This window comes from Dunckerocampus dactyliophorus, chromosome 8 (genome assembly GCF_027744805.1).
Source record: "Dunckerocampus dactyliophorus isolate RoL2022-P2 chromosome 8, RoL_Ddac_1.1, whole genome shotgun sequence".
NCBI lineage: Eukaryota > Metazoa > Chordata > Actinopteri > Syngnathiformes > Syngnathidae > Dunckerocampus > Dunckerocampus dactyliophorus.
This window is the reverse complement of record NC_072826.1, coordinates 27,670,046-27,690,101: the sequence shown is the minus strand read 5'-3', so window position 1 is coordinate 27,690,101 and position 20,056 is coordinate 27,670,046. Positions and strand designations below refer to the sequence as shown.

The window sequence follows — 20,056 nt, the reverse complement described above, 5'->3', positions numbered from 1 at the left end:
AAAAAATGAATTATTTTCCATATAAAATATTTTAGGGGGCTGGGGCTCTGTCATAGATCAGGAAATTTAAATGTTCTGATTTTCATGAAAAAAGAAAACCTCTTCGGGAAAAATCATGCCATATAGTAACAACCAAAGTTCTGAGCAAAAATGTACCTGGAAAGACAAAGTCCCACCCTGGGGGGGACTTTTAAGGTTACTTTTACCTTCACTGAGGATGTGCGACAAAGGCACGATGTGCCAGCAAAATCACCGTCGTGTTTTTCGGAGTTATTTCAATTCAGTAGTGTTTCTCCCCTCAAGTCTGTGCTTTTCTTACTCATCAGCACTGTAAAATAACCCACCATGGAGTCAAAGAAAGTTGCAAGTGCCAGCATTTTGATAAAGTTGACTTGTTTTTTTAATTTTTTTTTTTTTTAGTGGCTCCTGCATCCTTTTGATTTTTCTGTACGTAGCCCTTGGTGGAAAAGGTGTGGACACCTCTGGTATAATGAGACAAATGTAGTGCAGGGGATGTAACCCTGCGGAACTCCACAAAATCTGTGTCATAGTGGATTAGTTTGTTTCACAGTATGGAAATTTGAATTTGAATCTCGAACATGTCCTCCTAAAACATGCATGTTATAGGCTAATTAGAGACGAGGGTGATAGGAAAATGGATTCCTTTACATGGTTAGTTCACTCATGTGCTGTATTGTTTACAGCAACAGAGCAGGGGAAAAACGGCTAATTGACATTTTATTCAATCAAATGCACGTCTTTATGAAGCTGTTTTATTTACTTTAATTTTCTTCTGCCACATCATATAAAGGCGTGAAAGAAGAAATGTCTTTAAACATACATATAGTGTCGTGTTGCACGTATGCATTACACTGTCCTCCACTGTTGTGTGTTGTGACGCCGAGCATGCTATATGACGTCATCGTGGGAGTGTTCCTCCATGGGGAGAGATGAACGCTCACCAACACAATCCTCTCAGCGCCCATGTAAGTTGACGCCGACAAACCCGCCGACTTTGTCAATTACTCTCTGTGTGAAATTCGCTTCCGTGTGCCGCCGTGCGACCTGTGCTCGGCTGGAGGCTTGCGCCGGCTTGTTTGTGCCTTTGTCGACGTGCCAGAATGTTCGCCCGGAGCTAGCTGGCTAACTTAGCTGTGGCTGTAATGTAGCTCGGAGGCTAGCATGCTAACTGACAGACTGATTGGCCGGCTAGTGGGCGCCCGTTTTAGCGGTCAGGCTAGGCTAAGATAGGATAGGCTAGGCGGGGTGGGGCGACGTTTGTTTACATTTGGCTTAAAATTAATATTTTTTTTATGTCTATATCACGATCTGATTGGAATGACCATGCCACCTAATATACAAAACATAAATAAGGTCGACAGAATACGTCATACAACTGTCAACTCATTAATTAACAAGCATTTAAAGACATACACCTAAAAAATATGACTATCCTCGCGTGATTTAACACATAAACAGCAGGTTTAAGTGCCAAAGGCGTGTTCTAGGTGACAGCCTTTCGGCACTGCTGTGCAAGCAATACACGCCGAACGACACTAAAGCGTCTCCGCGCACCGGTGTGCGGCGTGCACTAAAACACCCTCCGGCGCAAACACGTTAGCGTGCACTGCTAAATTGTGTTTGTAAAGGGCACACATGCCAGCAGAAAGCGCAGCAATGCCCACAGAATTTAACTATCACAACACTTAGAAACGATTACAAACTAAAAGGACGTGTTGTCCCAAGTATGCGTTGAGTGCGTGCTCTTTTAACGTTAAAGGGAGGCCTGGGAGCGTTAGCTAGCAAGCGGCTTCGTTCATCCTCTTCTTAACTCTAAACCGTTGAGCTCAGACTATTAGTGCCGTAAAGTCGTTTGTTTGTGCAACGTTTTCAACACATTTGTCAGGCTGGCAGCACCTTGAATTAACATCTGTGCTCCTCGCCACCTCTATCACATACACTGAACGCACCTGTAACTTATTTATGAGGCCCAGGATGCCTTATTGTTGAAGGTATTACATGCTGTACAAGTAAATGAACTGTGCAGTATTAGTATTGACATTTGTTTTACTATCAGACAGCGCTGCTGTAATTAAAAATAGGCAAGCCTGCAGTGGTCCCATTGGGGCCATGCACGCCTTAATTAACGTTTGTGTAATTGTGTAATTTATAATGAAGGGCCTTGGATGTCAGTACTGAGGGGTGGGGCTGCACATGAAATGAAAAATGGGATCCAATTCTAGACATACACAATTTATAAATGTTTTTTTTTTTTTTAACTAAACAAGCTGTATCACAAACTGCCTTTTTTACTCAAGGACTCACACCCGGTCCCACAGTGAGCCTTCCCGGCCAGGGCGCGGAGCCATCTCGCTCTGGCCAGCGAGTTTAATAGTCACGAGGCTTCTAAACATGGTGCAGGTCTTCCACAATGTGGAAACACAACCTTTTGAAAAATGTTTAGTCATTATGGTTCGTGTTTTCCTTTTATGTGTCATCGTCCACCTGATGTACATCAAACATTGGCTCTGCTTGTTCTGTTCAAGATAAACAACCTTTGTACAAAAGTTCAACCTTTTCTATTCTGAAATTGTCTGCCTGCTGCTTCTGGACGTGCAATAGGGAGGAGACAGAGAGACAAGCGCTGCGTTAATGAATCATGGCATGTAGGGATTGTTCTCACGCGTGTGCGTATTTATCTTGCAGCATGTGATTTTTCTAAATGTCCATGGAAACAGCTGACTAAAAAGACAACGAAAAGCCACCCCATAAGATTTTCCTTTGGAGGACTTGTATACCCACAGGAGGTGGTGTTGGACGTTTTTTTTTTTTTGGATTGTTATTCCTTGTGGTGTGTCTGCATGACCACATCTACAGGTATGTCATCTTAATGAATTTATATCATGATTGCTGGTGGACAGTTTGCACTGTTTTTATAGGCTTTACAAAGAAACTGGAATTTTCCAATAATTTTTAACGGACTGAGTAGCTTTCTGTAACAATACCAATTGCTTCTTGCTTGCTTTTTAAGCTTAAATGCTCTCACACACACACACACACGCGCACACACGCACAGTAGATGGTGTGACCTTGCAGTGTTGCAATGTGCACAGAGTGATAGGCGAATGTTGGCTGACCCATTTCAACAAGATGACTTTGCCCTCAGCTTAGAGGAAGGAGTCAGACGCTGCTGTAATTTCATGGCTGAGGGCGGTGGGAGTATTTGCTCCAAGCCAGAGGGATGTTTGCTTTCAGTGTAAGGTTTTTAGGTGCACGCATCCTGGGGAAACTCTTGGATAATGGCTGCCATTATGACAGGATGATTGGTACCGTTTCAATTATTCACTCATTTTGTTTTTGTATGCAAGGGAATCTATCGATTTCTAAACCATACTTATTTCTAAAACAGTTTTCCTGTAGGAAATCATAAATAAAGGTGGTAATTACCCCAAGTCATGGGGCGAGACGATGCACGAGATTGGGTCTACGAGGACGAGAGGCGATAAGATTTTAATGTAAATTTTAAGAAAAGTACAATGGCTGGACAAACATACTTTTTTATGTAAAGAAAATATATATATTTATTTTATATATATATATATATACCACATATGTAATAATAATAAATAATACATCTCACTATTTTTCTTTTGTCTACTCGCTTGCTCTACTTAGCTTCTTTTTTTCCTAGTATAACCTCACGTGCGACTACAGTTATTTTTTTCCCCTTTACACAGTGTATGTATTGTTGCAAAATACAAAATTTTCAAAATCATAAAACCCAAAATCCGAGTAGGGAAAGTTTTTTTTTTTTTTTTAATGAACACATCAAATATAAAATGGATAATTCAAAAATTCATGTAGAAATTTAGCAAACAAATGAGGGCAGAAACATGCTCCGAGGAACTGTCAGCGTGCAGCTACATCTAAGCGGGTTGAGGTTGCTCGCCTGTCAAATATCCCTGCTGTCAACCAGCCAGCAAATATACACACAAGCCTATAGAAGCAGCGTTTTATATATTTACCTTTTAAGAGAAGAGGAGTAAAGTGAAACGTGATTCCATGAGTCAGCAACTTGATTATAAATATATTCCATTAGTGATGTGTTACATTGAGGCTGCAACATTGGCTAAGAAAGGGTTTTGTTGTGTTGAAATTCATAGGTTAGCTCTGCTGGAATCAAATGATTCTTTGTGGGTGTGTTTTACATTTTCTGTGGCTTTTCAGCAACACCTATTAATAAAGATTGATATTGCAGCCTTGAATATTGGCCGTTATCAAAATCAATCCAATATTGGCACGAATCATTCATACTCTTATGACTTTTGCTGTGTCAGAAATTGAGAGCCCGTAAAATGTGTAGTCAATTGACGACAGTTTGTCACATGCTAAGCCGATTTATGCCAGCGTGTGCGATCGTGCACGTTTCAATCTCATTTATGGCATTTTTGTTAACATGCTTGGTTGGCGACATCGAGCTAGCTCGGTGCTACAAGTGGTTACGTTCATTGGATTCATCGATCATCATTAAAGTGTCACTTAGCAATCTTGTTCTCTTGTTATCATTACACTGCTCATGGCTTGTTTTCAAAACAATAGTTGTGTGTCGAAGTTGTGCACCTGAAAGACGTAGCGTGTGCAGCTTTAGACAGTGACGCTATCTTGAGTAGTTCACCAAATAATATTTGCTTCACCTCGTCGTATTTTATAAGTTTTCTATTCAAACATGACACCTGTATTTAATGACAAAGGAGCACACTAAGTGGAGCTGTGCTTTGGAAGTAAAGTGCCATTTAAATGTTGGCAGTCAAATAGATCACCGCTACTTTTCTTTTTAATAGTGTTTTAATAATGCTGCAAGTCGGATACACGTGTGTTATAACCCTGGACTCTGAAATTGTACGGTTTATACAAGACAGATTTCTGTAACAAAAATATTTAAATTGTTATTTTGTACAAAATATTTTATTGAACTTTGCATTTCTCATGTATTCATATTACTCTAAAACAGGCATCAAATAAAATTTAGGTTTGTGTCAAATAGTACAAAATGTTTTACTTTTGTACTAGTCACAGTACTATTGGACTAAATAGGTCGGGTAAAAAAAGGAGGCGTGAAATGTTACACTTTCACTTTAAGTGCTCTCAGCAACTTTGCCATTAAATTAACAGTTTTGCAATGTTCATTTGGTTCATGCCCCGCTGGTTGTTGAAAAACGTTAAATAAGTTAATAAATATAAAAAATTGCTATTTGTCATTTAAAAAAAGAAAAAGCAGACTGAGCAGCGGCACGGCAGCAGCGGCTGTCCGCCCTCCCATGCAGCCCACCGCCACAGCTTCAAAAAATTCTAGGGGAAACCCTGCTTGTATTGCAATACTGTTGTTATTACAGTTACAATTCAAATTACTTTCAGATTATTCTTCCCTGGTCAGCATGTCTTCGGTGCGTCTAGACATCCACTAGCAAACACTAATAGGCTTTGTGTTGAATTATTCATTTCTCTAGTTCATGCTGGACTGTAATTTAATATTCAACAAATAATGATTTAGGTGTTGATTTGTGTTTTCTTTAGCCAGTGGTGCTCTGTGAGTCAGAAGAGGGAAAGGCTGGGCTGATGGTAAGCAATCGCCTTTTCTCATCACTTCCACTGTCTTAATTAGAGGAATCCATGTACTGTGTGTCCTTGACTGGAAGCCAGAATAGTGGCTCGGCCCGTAACTACATTACAGGTTTTAAACTTGAAATGAGAATAAAAAGGTGAGGCAAGGAAGAGACTGCCAGACTCCACTGCCAGCACTCACTAGATTTTTCCACATTCAGTATGCTCTCTTTGCATCATCCAAGCACACTCATTTGAATCGTTTCTGAAATGTAACGCCAGACAAAACGGGACAGCATTTCAGAAACTGACTTTTGTTTTGTTTTCATGGAAATTGTAGATTTTTTTTTTTTTTTTTTTAGCTTCAGGTAGTTGGTGCTGCCAGTCATGCCACATAGTATGAGACTTTGAGGAGAAAAAAGGGAAAATAGTGGATGTCTCTGCACCAACCCACTTAGTTCTGCTTCCTGTCTTCTGTTCTGTTAACTACTCACTGCTGCATGTTTTAATTCATTTTTCCAATCACTTTTTTGTTTTTGTGGTAGACAAGCATGACATTGAGCCAGGCCACAGATGCATGCCCACCCAAAAAGTTCAACTGAGCGCCGTCCACGCAGCCTCTCAGAGAAGGAGGGGGTGGGGGGGGTGTCGACGCCTTGTAGCTAGTACCGTGCACCCCCCAAGTAGCACTGGAGGCCTCTGATGGATCAGGGTAGTAGTGAGCAGTGTCCAGAGGAAGCGGACTCGGGAGGCCGGGCGGAGCACGAAGGCGGCAGGAGGGCGTCAGAGTCGGAGCACGGTTTGTCCAAAATCACCCACAACGCCCTGGAGAACATGGGAGCGTTAGGCCACGGCCTGAAACAGCTCTTCCAGCCACAGCGCAGACGCTCCTCTGTGTCCCCACAAGACACGGCCGCGTCGTGCGGCGGAGCCCCTCCTTCCGAGGCCACCGCCGACGCAGTCTCAGAAAGCGGGGACACTCGGGCCCCTTCGGCTCTCTCTGTGGACTCTGACGGCCCTGCCGCTTCCGCCCCTCCCGCAGCTCTGAGCCGCGTCCTGCAGCAGATCCGCGGTGCTCCGCCAATGATGAAGCGAGGCACCAGCCTGCAGAGCCGCCGCAGCAAGGCGGCCATCACCGGGGATGCCCCCCAGAAAGGTAGCCCCCAGATTCACCGGCGCAGCACCCATGAGGCCCTGCTGCAGGCTGGGCGCCCTCGCTCCTCCTCCACCACGGACACGCCCACCAGCCCCGCCCTGGCAGACATGCTGCTCACATCCAGCCACCACTCCACTGAGGAGCCGGACAAGGTTAGTAAAAGCAGGAAGCAGCTGAGTTTTGCTCACCTTGTTAAGCAATTTTTTGAACTGTACAAGGATTCAAAGCCTTTTTGGTTTGTTTCTTAAATACACTGCAAGTCACCACATGAAAATGTGTAGTAACACAAATGTAAGTCATGTAACCGTTGTCTTTTTTATGAGGGCTGTGTAAAATAGCATGTTAATGACAGTAACTCATTAATTACGTGAAACTTTTTTAGCGCCATTAACACATGCCCTTCATGTCAAGACACATTCATGTGTTATGACAGACGGAAGCACAATGTAGTGTCCCAACAGAGTCTGCCCTTCTTCAATAACTTTATTCTGACCTGAACACAACAGCAGTGCAATTCCAACACCATATTTGTATCTCCAACTCACAAACACGTCTCTAGTCAGCTCATCCTGGGAACTACACTTCCTCATTGTCGCCAGATGACAGCGAGGTGCATTCACCGACACGTTGTCTTCATTATGAGTGTACAGTTGTTTTGTGGTTGACTATTATTAGTTCCAAAACCGCATATTTAAATAAACGTTACCTTTTCTTGGCCTAAATGAAGCATTTGCAATTCTAAAAATGTTCAGAATGAACTAAACCACAAGTACAGTTTAAGGCATTACAAGATGTTGATGAACTGTACTAAACTGGCCACTATGTGTCACTAGTAACACGCACCAGACTTGATCGCCAACAACAGGCTTTTATTATTTTACAACACAAAACGAATAATAATGACAATAATAATGACAGTCATCATAATAACATGGGCTACTGTTGTGGCCGTACTACAGCTGACAAGCAACTCTGAATCCCCAACGTGACTTCCTGTCCAGACGTCCAGAAGACATTTATTGAAACACACACAAGCATGAGTATTATTTATGTCTTAAATGGCGTATTTTCTCTGATTATATCTACTATATTGGGAATATATATATATTGTATATATAATCCTGTCCTGTCTTTATCTTTTTGTTCAGAAATCCTGTAAAATGAGCATATTTCAGATAGTTGCAAATGGTGATTAATTAATTTGAAAACTGATTAATTTGATTACATTGTTTCATCATTTGACAGCCCTAATTTGAATACGTGTGGGGCTTTTTTTTTATCGACTTCTCGTGAGAGCATTGTGTTCTCTGTCAACAGCAGGATCGTTACGATGGATCGGCCCCCGCCGTCTCCCCCAACGCCGTCTCCTGCGGCGCAGACGGCTACGATGCGGTGGACAGCACGCCGGACCCCCAGCGCACCAAGCAGGCCATCGCCCAGCTCCAACAGAAGATCCTCAAACTCACAGAGCAAATCAAAATCGAACAGACGGCGCGCGACGACAACGTGGCCGAGTACCTGAAGCTGGCCAACAATGCCGACAAGCTGCAGAGCGTGCGGATCAAGCAGGTGTTTGAGAAGAAGAACCAAAAGTCCTCGCAGACCATCCAGCACCTGCAGAAGAAGCTGGAAAACTACCACCGCAAGCTCCGCGAGGTGGAGCACAACGGCATCCCGCGTCAGCCCAAAGATGTTTTACGAGACATGCACCAGGGCCTCAAAGATGTCGGCGCCAAGGTATAAACACGTTAAATGTTGCCGATGCTGTCACTAATACACCTGTCAGCCCGTTTCTTACTGTCTGGCAGACCAGATGCATATGAGGCGCGTTAAGAAGCGAGCACCAGCTACTGTGCACAGTGATGACGACAAGCTACATTCACACACAGTCCCATTGTAATGTGTTTTATTAATTTAGCTATGAATGAATGTATGGGAAACACTGATACTTATTGAGGTGCAAGTATGGCCGTATTCCACTTGAGACCCAGCCCTGGTGTCGATGGTGTATTCTTGCATGATGGCTAACAAGCTGCCCTCGTCCATTCAAGGTGACAGGCGGCCTTTCCAGCATTTCCCAAGCCACTCATTCAGCAGCTGGAGCCGTGGTGTCCAAGCCCAAAGAATTCGCTTTCCTCATCCGCAACAAGTTCGGCAGCGCTGACAACATTGCAGCCCTCAAAGACTCTCTGGATGAGACCCAAGGAGATGAGGGGGTCGTCGGCACCGGGGTTATGAGGACCCTTGGCACGGGGCACATGCAGTCCAGTCCAAAGTATGGCAGTGAGGATGACTGTTCGAGTGCTACCTCCGGTTCAGCGGGGCCCAATAGCACCACCGGAGGTCCAGGGGGGCCCCCCAGCTCCAGAGGGAACACGCTTGATCCGTCGCAGGCCTCAGGCTTTGATGCGATACTCCACGAGCTCCAAGAGCTGCGGGACAACCAAGGTCGACTTGAGGAGTCCTTTGAGAATTTAAAGTCGCACTATCAGCGGGACTACACCATGATCATGGAGGCCCTGCAAGAGGAGCGATTCAGGTTGGAAGACACTACTGCGTATCTCATGACGCGTGCTTGCTTAACTCCGTGATGCTGCTCTCCCGCAGGTGTGAACGCTTAGAGGAGCAGCTCAATGATCTGACAGAGCTGCACCAGAATGAAATACTCAACTTGAAACAGGAATTAGCCAGCATGGAGGAGAAGATTGCCTACCAGTCGAACGAACGAGCCAGAGACATTCAGGTGAGCACAAACGCACACCGATACTGACCCTGCCCTCGCCAAACACACCCTGTCTCATTGTGTGAGTGCTGACAGAGTCATGTGTCACACTGTTACTCACACTCCTATCCTCTTAGTCAACCTGCTCAATAAAACAATACACGTATTGTCAGCAAAGGTTGAGCTTTTCCTCAAAGGTTGGACTTGTTCTGCTGGAGCTAAAAAGTGGGATCATTGACAGGAAAGCCATCATGCAATGATATCACAGTAGAACTAGACAATTGCAGTCAAACCCTCATACGTTGACAACCTGTCTATGTTGAACAACTAGGCCTGTCGTGATAATCAATAAATCAATTAATCGCATGGTGAATAAAAACTCGATAATTTTGCCGGACTCGATATATCGACCTTAGACTTAGACACAAGGGAAATGGCTTGGTTACAGTAGCTCAAAATGTAACGCAATATCAATATGATAAAATGAAATAAAAAGAACAGAAGATAAATAAAAAGAATATAAGATAAACAAGATTTACAAATAGTGTGTAGAATATGTTAAATATAAGTAAATTTACACTTGATAAAAGGGAGGGCAGACAGTACAGCGCAACGTGGTGAATTATCTTTTACAGACAGGTGAGGTATTGTAGAGCTGGATGGTGTGTACTGTGGGAACGGAACTGGAGAACGAGCTCCGCTGCCCCTCTGTTGTCCGGTGGAGTGGGTGGGCGGGGTTGTCTTGTCTTGAGAGCAGTTTGTCCGGTGTCCTCCTCTCTCACACGCCTCCAAATGAGTGCCGATAACTTGTTCGGCTTTCCGGATCAGTTTGTCAGTGCGGTTTATGTCCTTTTTGCTGGCGCTGCTCCCCCAACAAACCACAGCAAAGTTCAGGGCACTGGCAACCACAGACTGGTAGAAGATCTCCAGCAGCTTGCTGCATACATTTAAGGACCCACGCTCCGTCTCCGCGCGTCGGGTCTATAGTGGAATGAATCGAGTGTCAGTCATTCAGTGTCTTTGTCCCAGTGGGTAGAGGCGGGCGAGTGCTGCAGCACTCTACAGTATGTGTGTGTGTGTGCGCGCGCTCGCAAGCTGTGTGCGTCGTGTGCTACACGATGGAATGCTTTCTTTGTGGCTGTTGCGTATAAAACATGATCTGATGTCAATTTCAGCCCGTTTCCGCGTCATCATTTTGCGACATTAAAAAACATGAAATAATGAAAAACGGTGAAACTTATGTTTCAGCTGCCGTACTTCCAGAAGTATATCACCGCATGGTGCACCAAACGCATTTTGCTGCATCCGAAACATGTACTTTGACCAAACTGTGATAAAACGTTACACCTCATTTAACGTGAACAGAGTATTCGGCACAAAATGTTGCTAAAAGTGAATCAAGGAAGTGTATCTGCAAATGAGCTGACGTCTGCCTTGACACATAATGTGAACTTCAGACCGGTGTAATGACTTGCACCCATCTGCTACAAAGTTTCACTTTCTCTTCACATGGCGCTATTGTTGACGGAAGTAGCGTTAGTTCCTATCATTGGGCTAGGTAAATCAATGCGCCTAGGAAAGAAGTTCCGGTAATGTTTTTAAAATGATGAAAGTACGGTAAAATACTGTCAGTATTGCATGTTATCGTGAATGTACCTGTTGTTGGTTTTTTATTTGAGGACTTTATCGTCTAAATGGGTGTGTCCCATGATGTGCATTGTTAGCTCCCTCATGCTAACTGTTTTTTTCCCTTAAGAATGCACAGAAAAGGGAAAGAATGTGTGCTCGTTTCACACAAGGATTGTGGATGGTGGGCACAATTCCAAAGTTCCAAAGCAAGGGCTAGTTTTGGTTTAGATTATGTTATGTTATACTTAAACCGGTTCCACTCTACCAGCTTCTTCAAACTCTCAGCCATGTGTGTGTGTTTGTCTGAATCGCAAATTTCCTAGCAGTCTTAAATGCAGCCAACACGAAAAACCACGTCACCCACTTTGTGCTGTCCATTACCCGTAGGAGGCGCTGGAGGCGTGTCAGACCCGCATCTCCAAGATGGAGTTGCAGCTGCAGCAGCAGCAGCAGCAGGTGGTGCAGCTGGAGGGTCTGGAGAACGCCACGGCGCGGACTCTCCTGGGCAAACTGATCAACGTGCTGCTGGCCGTCATGGCCGTCCTGCTGGTGTTCGTGTCCACGGTGGCCAACTGCGTGGTGCCCCTGATGAAGACGCGCAGCCGCACGCTCTCCACGCTGCTCCTCGTCGTCCTCACGGCTTTCCTGTGGAGGCACTGGTACGCCTTCTCCGAATATCTGCATCGCTTCCTCCTGCACCCCAGGTGACCTGATGGCGGTGCCTTTTTTAAATCGAACACACAACCGGACCGGTCAGTGGCTGCAATGCTGCTCCTTAACGGCCATCACTTCATCACCCAAGAGAGACAAGATGGCCGCTCCTTTGGCGTCTTTGGTGCGATTGTGGCTTTGAGAGAACCGCACACATGATTTCTCTCTCCTGAGTGAATTTGTTTACACGTTTGCGTCATCCTCGTTCACGTTTGTATTGCTTTTAAGGCGAGTCATTCAAATGCATATTTATTTGTTTTTAACGCTCATCTGCTGATTCACTTCATTTTTAATTTATAATTTATCTATCTCCATCCACCATCTTTTACTTTCCTAATGACTTTTTGTTTAAATGTTAGCTTTTGTGACCAATTCTTCCTCGCTAAAGACTCCATCCGTGGCTCTGGATCAAATGATAATATTAATGACGGTTGTCTTCTGGAGGTTTCACGCCATCGAGACACAATGTGTACTTCAGAGCTTCAAGCCACCTGGACGTTTGACTGCCGAGGAAGATGACCTATGAACTCAACTAACATACTTGAAGAGCAGTTTCAGTGCTCAAAGACTCAGTGCTTCCGTACTGTTTCTATTAGTGACAATGAAATAGAATTTTTTTTAAGACAAATAAAATCCCTGTTTTAAAAGGTGCCATTGGAGGTCTTGTCGCCCAAACATCACCGAGTGTTACAACTTTGTCTTCTGCTGCAATGCTATCTGCATGTGTGGAATCCAAGCACAGGATCAACACAACAGTGCGCATCAAAACACTCAAACCAGCATATACAGTGGTGTGGAAAAAGTGTTTGCCCCCTTTCTGTCTTTTCTTTTGCATGTTTGTCACAAGATGTTTCAGATCATCAAACAAATGAAAATATTAGTCAGTGACAACACAATGCAGTTTTTAAATGAAACTTTTTATTATTAAGGGAGAAAAAACAATCCAAACCTACATGACCTTGTGTGAAAAAGTGATGGCCCCCTAAACCTAATAACTGGTTGGGCCACCCTTAGCAGCAACAACTGCAATCAAGCGTTTGTGATAACTTGCAATGAGTCTCTTATAGCGCTGTGGAGGAATTTTGGCCCACTCATCTTAGCAGAATTGTTGTCATTCAGTCACAATGGAGGGTTTTCCAGCATGAAGCGCCTTTTTAAGGTCATGCCACAGCATCTCAATAGGATTCAGGTCAGGACTTTGACTAGGCCACTCCAAAGTCTTCATTTTGTTTTTCTTCAGCCATTCAGAGGTGGACTTGCTGGTGTGTTTTGGATCATTGTCCTGCTGCATAACCCAAATTGGTTTCAGCTTGAGGTCACCAACAGATGGCCAGACATTCTCCTTTAGGGATTTTTGGTAGTCAGCAGAATTCATGGTTCCATTTATCACAGCAAGTCTTCCAGGTCCTGGAGCAGCAAAACAGCCCCAGACCATCACACTGCCACCACCATATTGTACTGTTGCTATGATCTTTTCTGAAATGCAGCGTTACTTTAAGCCAGATGTAATGGGACACACACCTTCCAAAAAAGTTCAACCTTTGTTTCATCAGACCACAGAGTTTTCCTAAAGGTTTTGGGGATCATCATGATGTTTTCTGGCAAAGTTGAGACAAGTCTGAATGTTCTTTTTGTTCAGCAGTGGTTTTCATCTCGGAACTCTGCCATGCAGGCCGTTTTTGCTCAGTGTCTTTCTTATGGTGGAGTCATGAACACTGACCTTAACTGAGGCAAGTGAGGCCTGCAGTTATTTGGATGTTGTTGTGGGGTCTTTTGTGGCCTCTGGAATGAATCGTTGTTGCGCTCTTGGGGTAGTTTTGGTTGGCCAGCCACTTCTGGGAACATTCACCACTGTTCAATGTTTTTCGGCATATGTGGATAATGGCTCTCACTGTGGTTCGCTGGAGTCCCAAAGCTTTAGAAATGGCTTTATAACCTATTCCACAGGTTTGGATTTTTTTCTCCCTTAATAAAAAGTTTCATTTAAAAACTGCATTTCGTGTTCAGTCGTGCTGCAACTGACTAAATTTGATGATCTGAAACATGTAAGTGTGACAAACGTGCAAAAAAAATAAGAAATCAGGAAGGGGGCAAACACTTCCACATCAATGTATCGTTTATCGCGGGGGATAGGTTCCCAAAATAACTCGCGATAAGTAAAATCTGAAGTAGCCAACTTTGCTTACAATTATATATGTTTTAAGGCTATAAAACCCCTGACCATACACTTTATACACTTTTCACAGACAGGCGTTAACATTTTGCACATTTCTCTGTTTAAACACTCTTCAAATTACACTCTTCAAATTTCTTTTGAAATGTAATGGATCAATCTACTAGGTTGGACACATTAAGTGACTCAAGCGTATTCACTCCTCTGACTGCTTCGTCGCTGTAGCGTTTTTGTATCCTTGTTAAAACATTGCTCCTGCCATAGTCGTCGTCCTCGTCCTAATCCTTGAACCAAAGATTAATTTTAGTCGGTTAGCTTCTCCTATTGTATATTTGCGGTTAGCAAGCGGTTAGTTCACGCAGGGAGTTTGCTAGCGACTATTGACCGCAACAGCAAATGGCAAGGAAGAGATGGATTGACAATGGTCTACAGCCAATTAGGATGCAGAACACAAAGGGTGGGTTCTTCTCCTTAGCCAATAAGGACTGTTGTATCTCCATATTTAGCTGGCTATTGCCAACTGTGCGTTCCTAATATGCTTGAAGAGGCATGTAAACACAGAACTGGAGCAGCACACGTCTTCAGTGTGAGTATACAACACCCTCTACTGGTAGCCGCAGTAAATACAATAACACATACAACAGAGCACCGATAGATTGCTTTTAATAAACCACAAGGATGCAGAACACAATGGCGTTCATACACTGTTAAAAAATATATATATAAAATTGCACGAAACAGTGAATCCGCTAAAGGTGAACCGCAAAGTAGCGAGGGAACATTGTACATATTTACAGTTTTGAGACGTAATACCAGTCAAAATTGAACTTTGTGGTAGATATTACTTGGTATTCTTAAAATGTGCTGCTACCGATCCTACGTAAGTAAATGGTAGTGGTATCATTATTCAAATGTCCATAACAATAGAGTGCTCCCTCGCAACAACGCAGTTCCCCTTTCGCGTAGTCGCTGAGGAAAACACGACGCAGGAGCAATGTTTTAACGATCCAAAAACGCTACAGCCAAATGGCGCCAGGACGAGGCACGGTTGTGTCCAACCTAGTAGATTGATCATTAAAATTCTAATTAAATTTGAACTTTGAGAGTGTTTAAACAAGGGAGAAATGTGAGGAAATGTTAATGCCTGTCTGAGAAAAGTGTATCAAGTGCATGGCGAGGGGTTTTACATGTATAATCATTGTAAAAAAAATTAAGTTGGCTACTTGGCAGATTTCACTTATTGTGGGTTCACACTGAGTGAACACTGTATACAAAATTTACTACCTAATACAAAGTAAGTACATTAATACTATGAAGATTTTTGTAAATAAATACTTTAAATAGTTTTTTCCCGTATGGTTTATAGTTATAACTCAAGCAACATCTATTTTTCCAGTGTGCGTGATCAGACCATGCGGCGTCACACAATTACACACAACACGCCGATGTAACATTACACACAAGAAAACGACAGATTTTTAAACATTAACCGAATATATTTGTGTCATCATGCTAGCATAATACCAATACTGCCCTGCTATCGCTAATATTCTAAATGGATGCGCCCACCTCTATCTTACACAGGATTGATAAGGAAGCCGCTGAAAATCGTTTCTCCGTTAAAATGTTCGAGTATGGTTAGCATAAGGCATGACATACACCTTCCAGGTGTACCATCCTGCTGGTGGTGCCACCTTTCTTGGCGCCCTCCAGTGGTGCTGACTCAAAAGTGCTATGAAGAAATGCTATGCTAGTTGGACATTAGGTAACATGGCGCCTGTACTGGTGTTATAGGCGTTACACACGTTGGCATACAGTTTGTGCGAGACCCACTTGTCATCTTTCTTTATGTTGCCCCCTGACACTGAGACCACCACCTCATGCTCGTCTGCAAGATGACACATCAGGTGTCAGGTCATATCCACTCGTATGACCTTTACTCTTTCTGACTTACATGCTACTTCATCCAGCTCCTCCAGAGGTGCGTTCAGATTCTGCGTGGGGTGGACGAGGAAGCCGCTGAAAACGGTTTGTCCGTTATGACGTTGAAGATCGTGGGTACCATAGGGGCCAGGAATACACCTCATCTCCTTGCTCCAGGTGTATCATCCTGCTGACGGTCCCACTGTGGCGCTTATATGCGGTGGTGTAAGACACCTGCATCATCCACTCGCTCTTCCCATCCTTCTTCCTAGCAGCCACACCTAGACTAATATACCCGCTATCCGTGAAGCAGGTAAAGGTGAAGAAGTACACGCCCTTGCGGGGGGCTGTGAAAATGCCTGCAGGGGAACAATCACGCTTTTATGAGAGCCCCCCCCACCCCAGCGGTGCTGACTCCATGAGCTAACAAGCCATGAAGAAATGCTATGCTAGTTAGCTGATAGCTGACATGGTACCTGTGCTGGTGTCGTAGGCGTTACCCACGCTGATTTACGCATCGTCCAAGACCAACTTGTCATTTTTCGTTATGTTGTTGAGAACACCACCATCTTGTCCTCACGTGCTTGCGTCTAAGTTGAGAGCCAGTATCCACTGCTTCAGTTGCGTCGTGTGTGGAATCTCAAATGTTGACCACAACCTCCTACAATACGCGTGCAAGGCATGATTTACAACCTAGCGTTAACTTTTCCAAACTCACAAACAACACAGTAGCAGCACCAGTAGGTAGTGTTGCTGGTCGGGTTCGGAGTCACCCGACTCTGGACTGCTAACCGGTGTCAGGCTCTGGTGTCGCGCCACATGGCTGAGCAACGCTAACCACGAGCTTGTTGCTTCAGCTGCATCAACTGCATTTGTGTCTACATCACCTACAACACCCATCTTTCGCGATCGCGTCACTACCGCCAGACAAGCTCTGTGACAGTGTTAGCTGCCTGTATTTGTTGTCTCCGCTCAATTTCTGCATGTGTTTCGCCATTTTCCTCTCCCAACCCACAATCTTTGGAGGAAAAGAGAACTGTTGCCCCCTACTGGGACAGAAATACATTGCCTACAAGTCAGAAATTCACACACAAGATGAATAAGACTTTGATCTGTAGCTCCCGCGACAAAAAGCCAAAGACGTCAACAGACCTTGTAACTTCTGCCTTCAGTCAGCATGTACGATCGCTAGCAACAGGAAACAGACAGTCCTCCACAAAGGACATTGATTGACAATGGCCTACAGCCAATCAGAACGCAGAACACAATGGGCGGGTTCTCCCTTAGCCAATCAGGACTGTTGTAGCTTACTGAGATGAACCGGACACATCTGGACAGGTCTTCAACTCTCACATGAGCATACAACACCCTCTACTGGTAGCAGTAGTAAATACAATAACAGACACATACAACAGAGCACCAATAGATCACTCTAGTAGACCAGAAGGACGCAGAACACAATGCACAATTCAACTATTGCTATCCCAGTGATATCAAGATTACACTGACGCCGAAAAATCAAATGATTATTTGACCTTAGATGCACATTTAACCTTTTGACAAGTATTTCAGTTCAAACATTTATGCAGAGAGTTGTCAAAGATTCAAAGTCTTTCAATGTCCATTGTCTTGTATGATTGAGGAAGCAAGCAGAAAGCAGAAGACTTCTTATATTTGCTTAAAACTATTTCATTTCACTACCTTTGTGAGTGACTTTGCCGCTCAGCTACCAAAGGTCGGTCACTGCAGTTGAAGAATGCTGAGGCCTCTGGTGAATGATCGCACTTGCCAGAAGGTGGCGCCAATGGAGCATAAATTTCACTGTAGCGGCCCTTCTTAGCTTTAGCCGTCAGGAGGGCATGACAGTGTGAATGCCTGACAGAAAGTGACAATTCTGAGCAGATTTTGGCTTTTATATCCTATGGTCTTAAGCTCTTGATCAGCTGATAAACAGCCTATTTCAGTTTAATTGTTGTTTTCAATAAATTTCTTTTTCAAAATGCTTTTTGTGACACTCCCCCTTCTTGTTTTTGCATATTGTAGCTCTACCTAAAACCTCATTAAGATCCAAATGTGCAAAATGCAAATTCTAGCAATTTTTCAACTGGTCTTAAGTTTTTGATCAGGAGTGTATGTGTCTAGCTATGAAAATTACTACAAATGCTTCTATGCCAATGTAGCATTCTAGCAATACTAACATTATAACGTTAGCATGCTAACACCTAGCACGATAGTAAGTTTTTAGATACTTTATTTATCTCCAAGATAAATTCACATTTCCAGCAGATGCACTCTCAGGTATTTGTAGGTGTGAACCACCTCCTTTAATGAGAACAGGTGACAACAGGGGTTGGCACCTGTTTCTCCTGAAGTGTCTAAGTGCCTACCTATGAAAATGGCTAAAAATGTTACTATGCTAATGTTAACACACTAGCAATGCTAACAAGCTAACCTCAGCATGCTAACACCTAGCATGATAATGCTAATTGTTTATACAAGTATATGTGTCTACCCATGAAAATAGTTAAAATGCTAGTATGCTAACATTAGCATGCTAGCAATACTCAAAGGTTTTCTAAGCAGTTGTGTTGTGTGTTGCAGTCCCTTTAAATGCACATGCTTGTAAGGCACGGGTTCAACTAACTGGGGTTCGTGTAGTTCCTTATGACTACTAGTGATAGATGATGTAAGCATGACTGTCTTCTGTCCCTCGGTAAACGCTATTCCTATTCTCTATTCTGGAAGCTTTCATAATCCTTTACTGATGGGTAATGGTAATGGCAATGGTAATGGTTTCATTTATTTCTGCATGCATACAAGTTGCATTGGACTACATCACACAATTAACAGTTCCACATGTCCAAACAGAGTAGGAAAAAGGAAAGCTTATTTAATCCTACCCTCTTCCGTTTCACATCAATTGCAATACATTTGTTCACTTGCAAGTTTAAAATACAGAAGAAAATGATAAGGTAACATGACAATATAGTATTCAAAGTTCTGGTTCTGATTTATCTTTAGTCATAGTAAATAATAATGAGTATATAGAGAACAGACACTAGCGCCACACGGAAACATAAACCTTGATTCTCCACACTAAGCACACCTTCCGTCATATTCTATTAAACAACCCTGTGCTTCTTAAATAGTCAAACAACTTCCTGTGATGTGTCCTTTCACCCATGTTCAGTAGTCCTTGTGGTGTTATTTCATCAGTTCCCTCCCCATCACCTCCTTTTGCACCTCAGAATCACATGCTCACCTGAGCCCTCTTCCTGACATTCTTCACACAATCCAGTGTCATGCTTCCCCAGAACTTTTTGTTAACAGCACACTGTCCTTGTCCTCAATCTTGTCATCACCACTTCTTCTCTCCCGCTCTTACGGCCAAGTCTTGAATCCTTGACTTTTATCAAATCCTTTTGCTGGATTTGATACGGTGTCTTCCTCTGTTCTCTCCTCTGTTTTCTCTTTCTTACTGCCATCAACACTGCAACCATTTCTACTGTGTATACCCCTAATCCATCCCCTCTGCTTTTGTGTATGTCCACTTTTTTCCTAATACAGTCACCCCAAACCCTGTTACCCCTGTGTCTGGATTTTTCGCCCCGTCTGTGTATACCTTGTAAAAAAAATAATTTACTGAGCGGGTAAATCATTATTACAAGTAGATTTTGCATTGTTTGCATTGATGTCTATTGATTGAATTATTGTTGAGTGCCTTACAATAAGTACAGTATAGATATAACTGTTTAATGAATTAATCTCATAATTTAGTGAATGATTACAAGCAGTTTATAGAAATAATGCTTTATTAAATAATTAGCTGAGTAGATGGAACATCTGTTTAAGTGTGTCAAAAATTAAACAAAAATACTGTTTGCTACGGCTTGACCCAGCCAGGGTCAGCAGCCAGGCATGGTCCAGAATGTAGTCAAAACAGACAGACACTGGCCTGAGCCTTGAAGTAAGCAGAAGAAAAGAATGTTTTGTTTATGTCAACAACTACAGTAAGTGTTATCGGGTCAGCGAAGGAGCCGGCCATCATCTGCTGGCGTCGCAAGCTTCGTCAAGGAATCCAGGAGAAAGTTATCTTTGGCGAGACTGCCGCCAATCTACTACATTTTTAACTTGTGTTGGA

General features: G+C 43.3%; 2 protein-coding genes across 6 annotated transcripts in view; one reads left to right on the top strand and one right to left on the bottom strand.

Moving 5' to 3' along the window:
- The window catches only part of LOC129186284 (transcriptional regulator QRICH1-like), a 59,300-nt gene that overhangs the window by 34,381 nt on the left and 4,863 nt on the right, over positions 1 to 20,056 (bottom strand). The gene's annotated exons all lie outside the window — the stretch shown is intronic.
- Positions 849 to 20,056, top strand: part of tmcc1b (transmembrane and coiled-coil domain family 1b) — a 31,079-nt gene continuing 11,871 nt past the window's right edge. Inside the window, exons 1-8 of one of the 5 annotated variants that reach the window (XR_008572220.1) lie at positions 849 to 986; positions 2,707 to 2,877; positions 5,575 to 5,619; positions 6,147 to 6,909; positions 8,075 to 8,494; positions 8,809 to 9,296; positions 9,365 to 9,500; positions 11,496 to 14,578. Coding sequence is in view for 4 of the 5 variants with exons in the window: in XM_054784380.1 (XP_054640355.1) it covers positions 6,304 to 6,909; positions 8,075 to 8,494; positions 8,809 to 9,296; positions 9,365 to 9,500; positions 11,496 to 11,816 (1,971 nt within the window). In the remaining variant the exon portion in view is untranslated. Of the gene's footprint in view, positions 987 to 2,706; positions 2,878 to 2,901; positions 3,327 to 5,574; positions 5,620 to 6,146; positions 6,910 to 8,074; positions 8,495 to 8,808; positions 9,297 to 9,364; positions 9,501 to 11,495; positions 18,152 to 20,056 lie in introns of those variants that run through there. The other 4 variants (XM_054784383.1, XM_054784380.1, XM_054784382.1 and 1 more) reach the window with 4 other exon arrangements.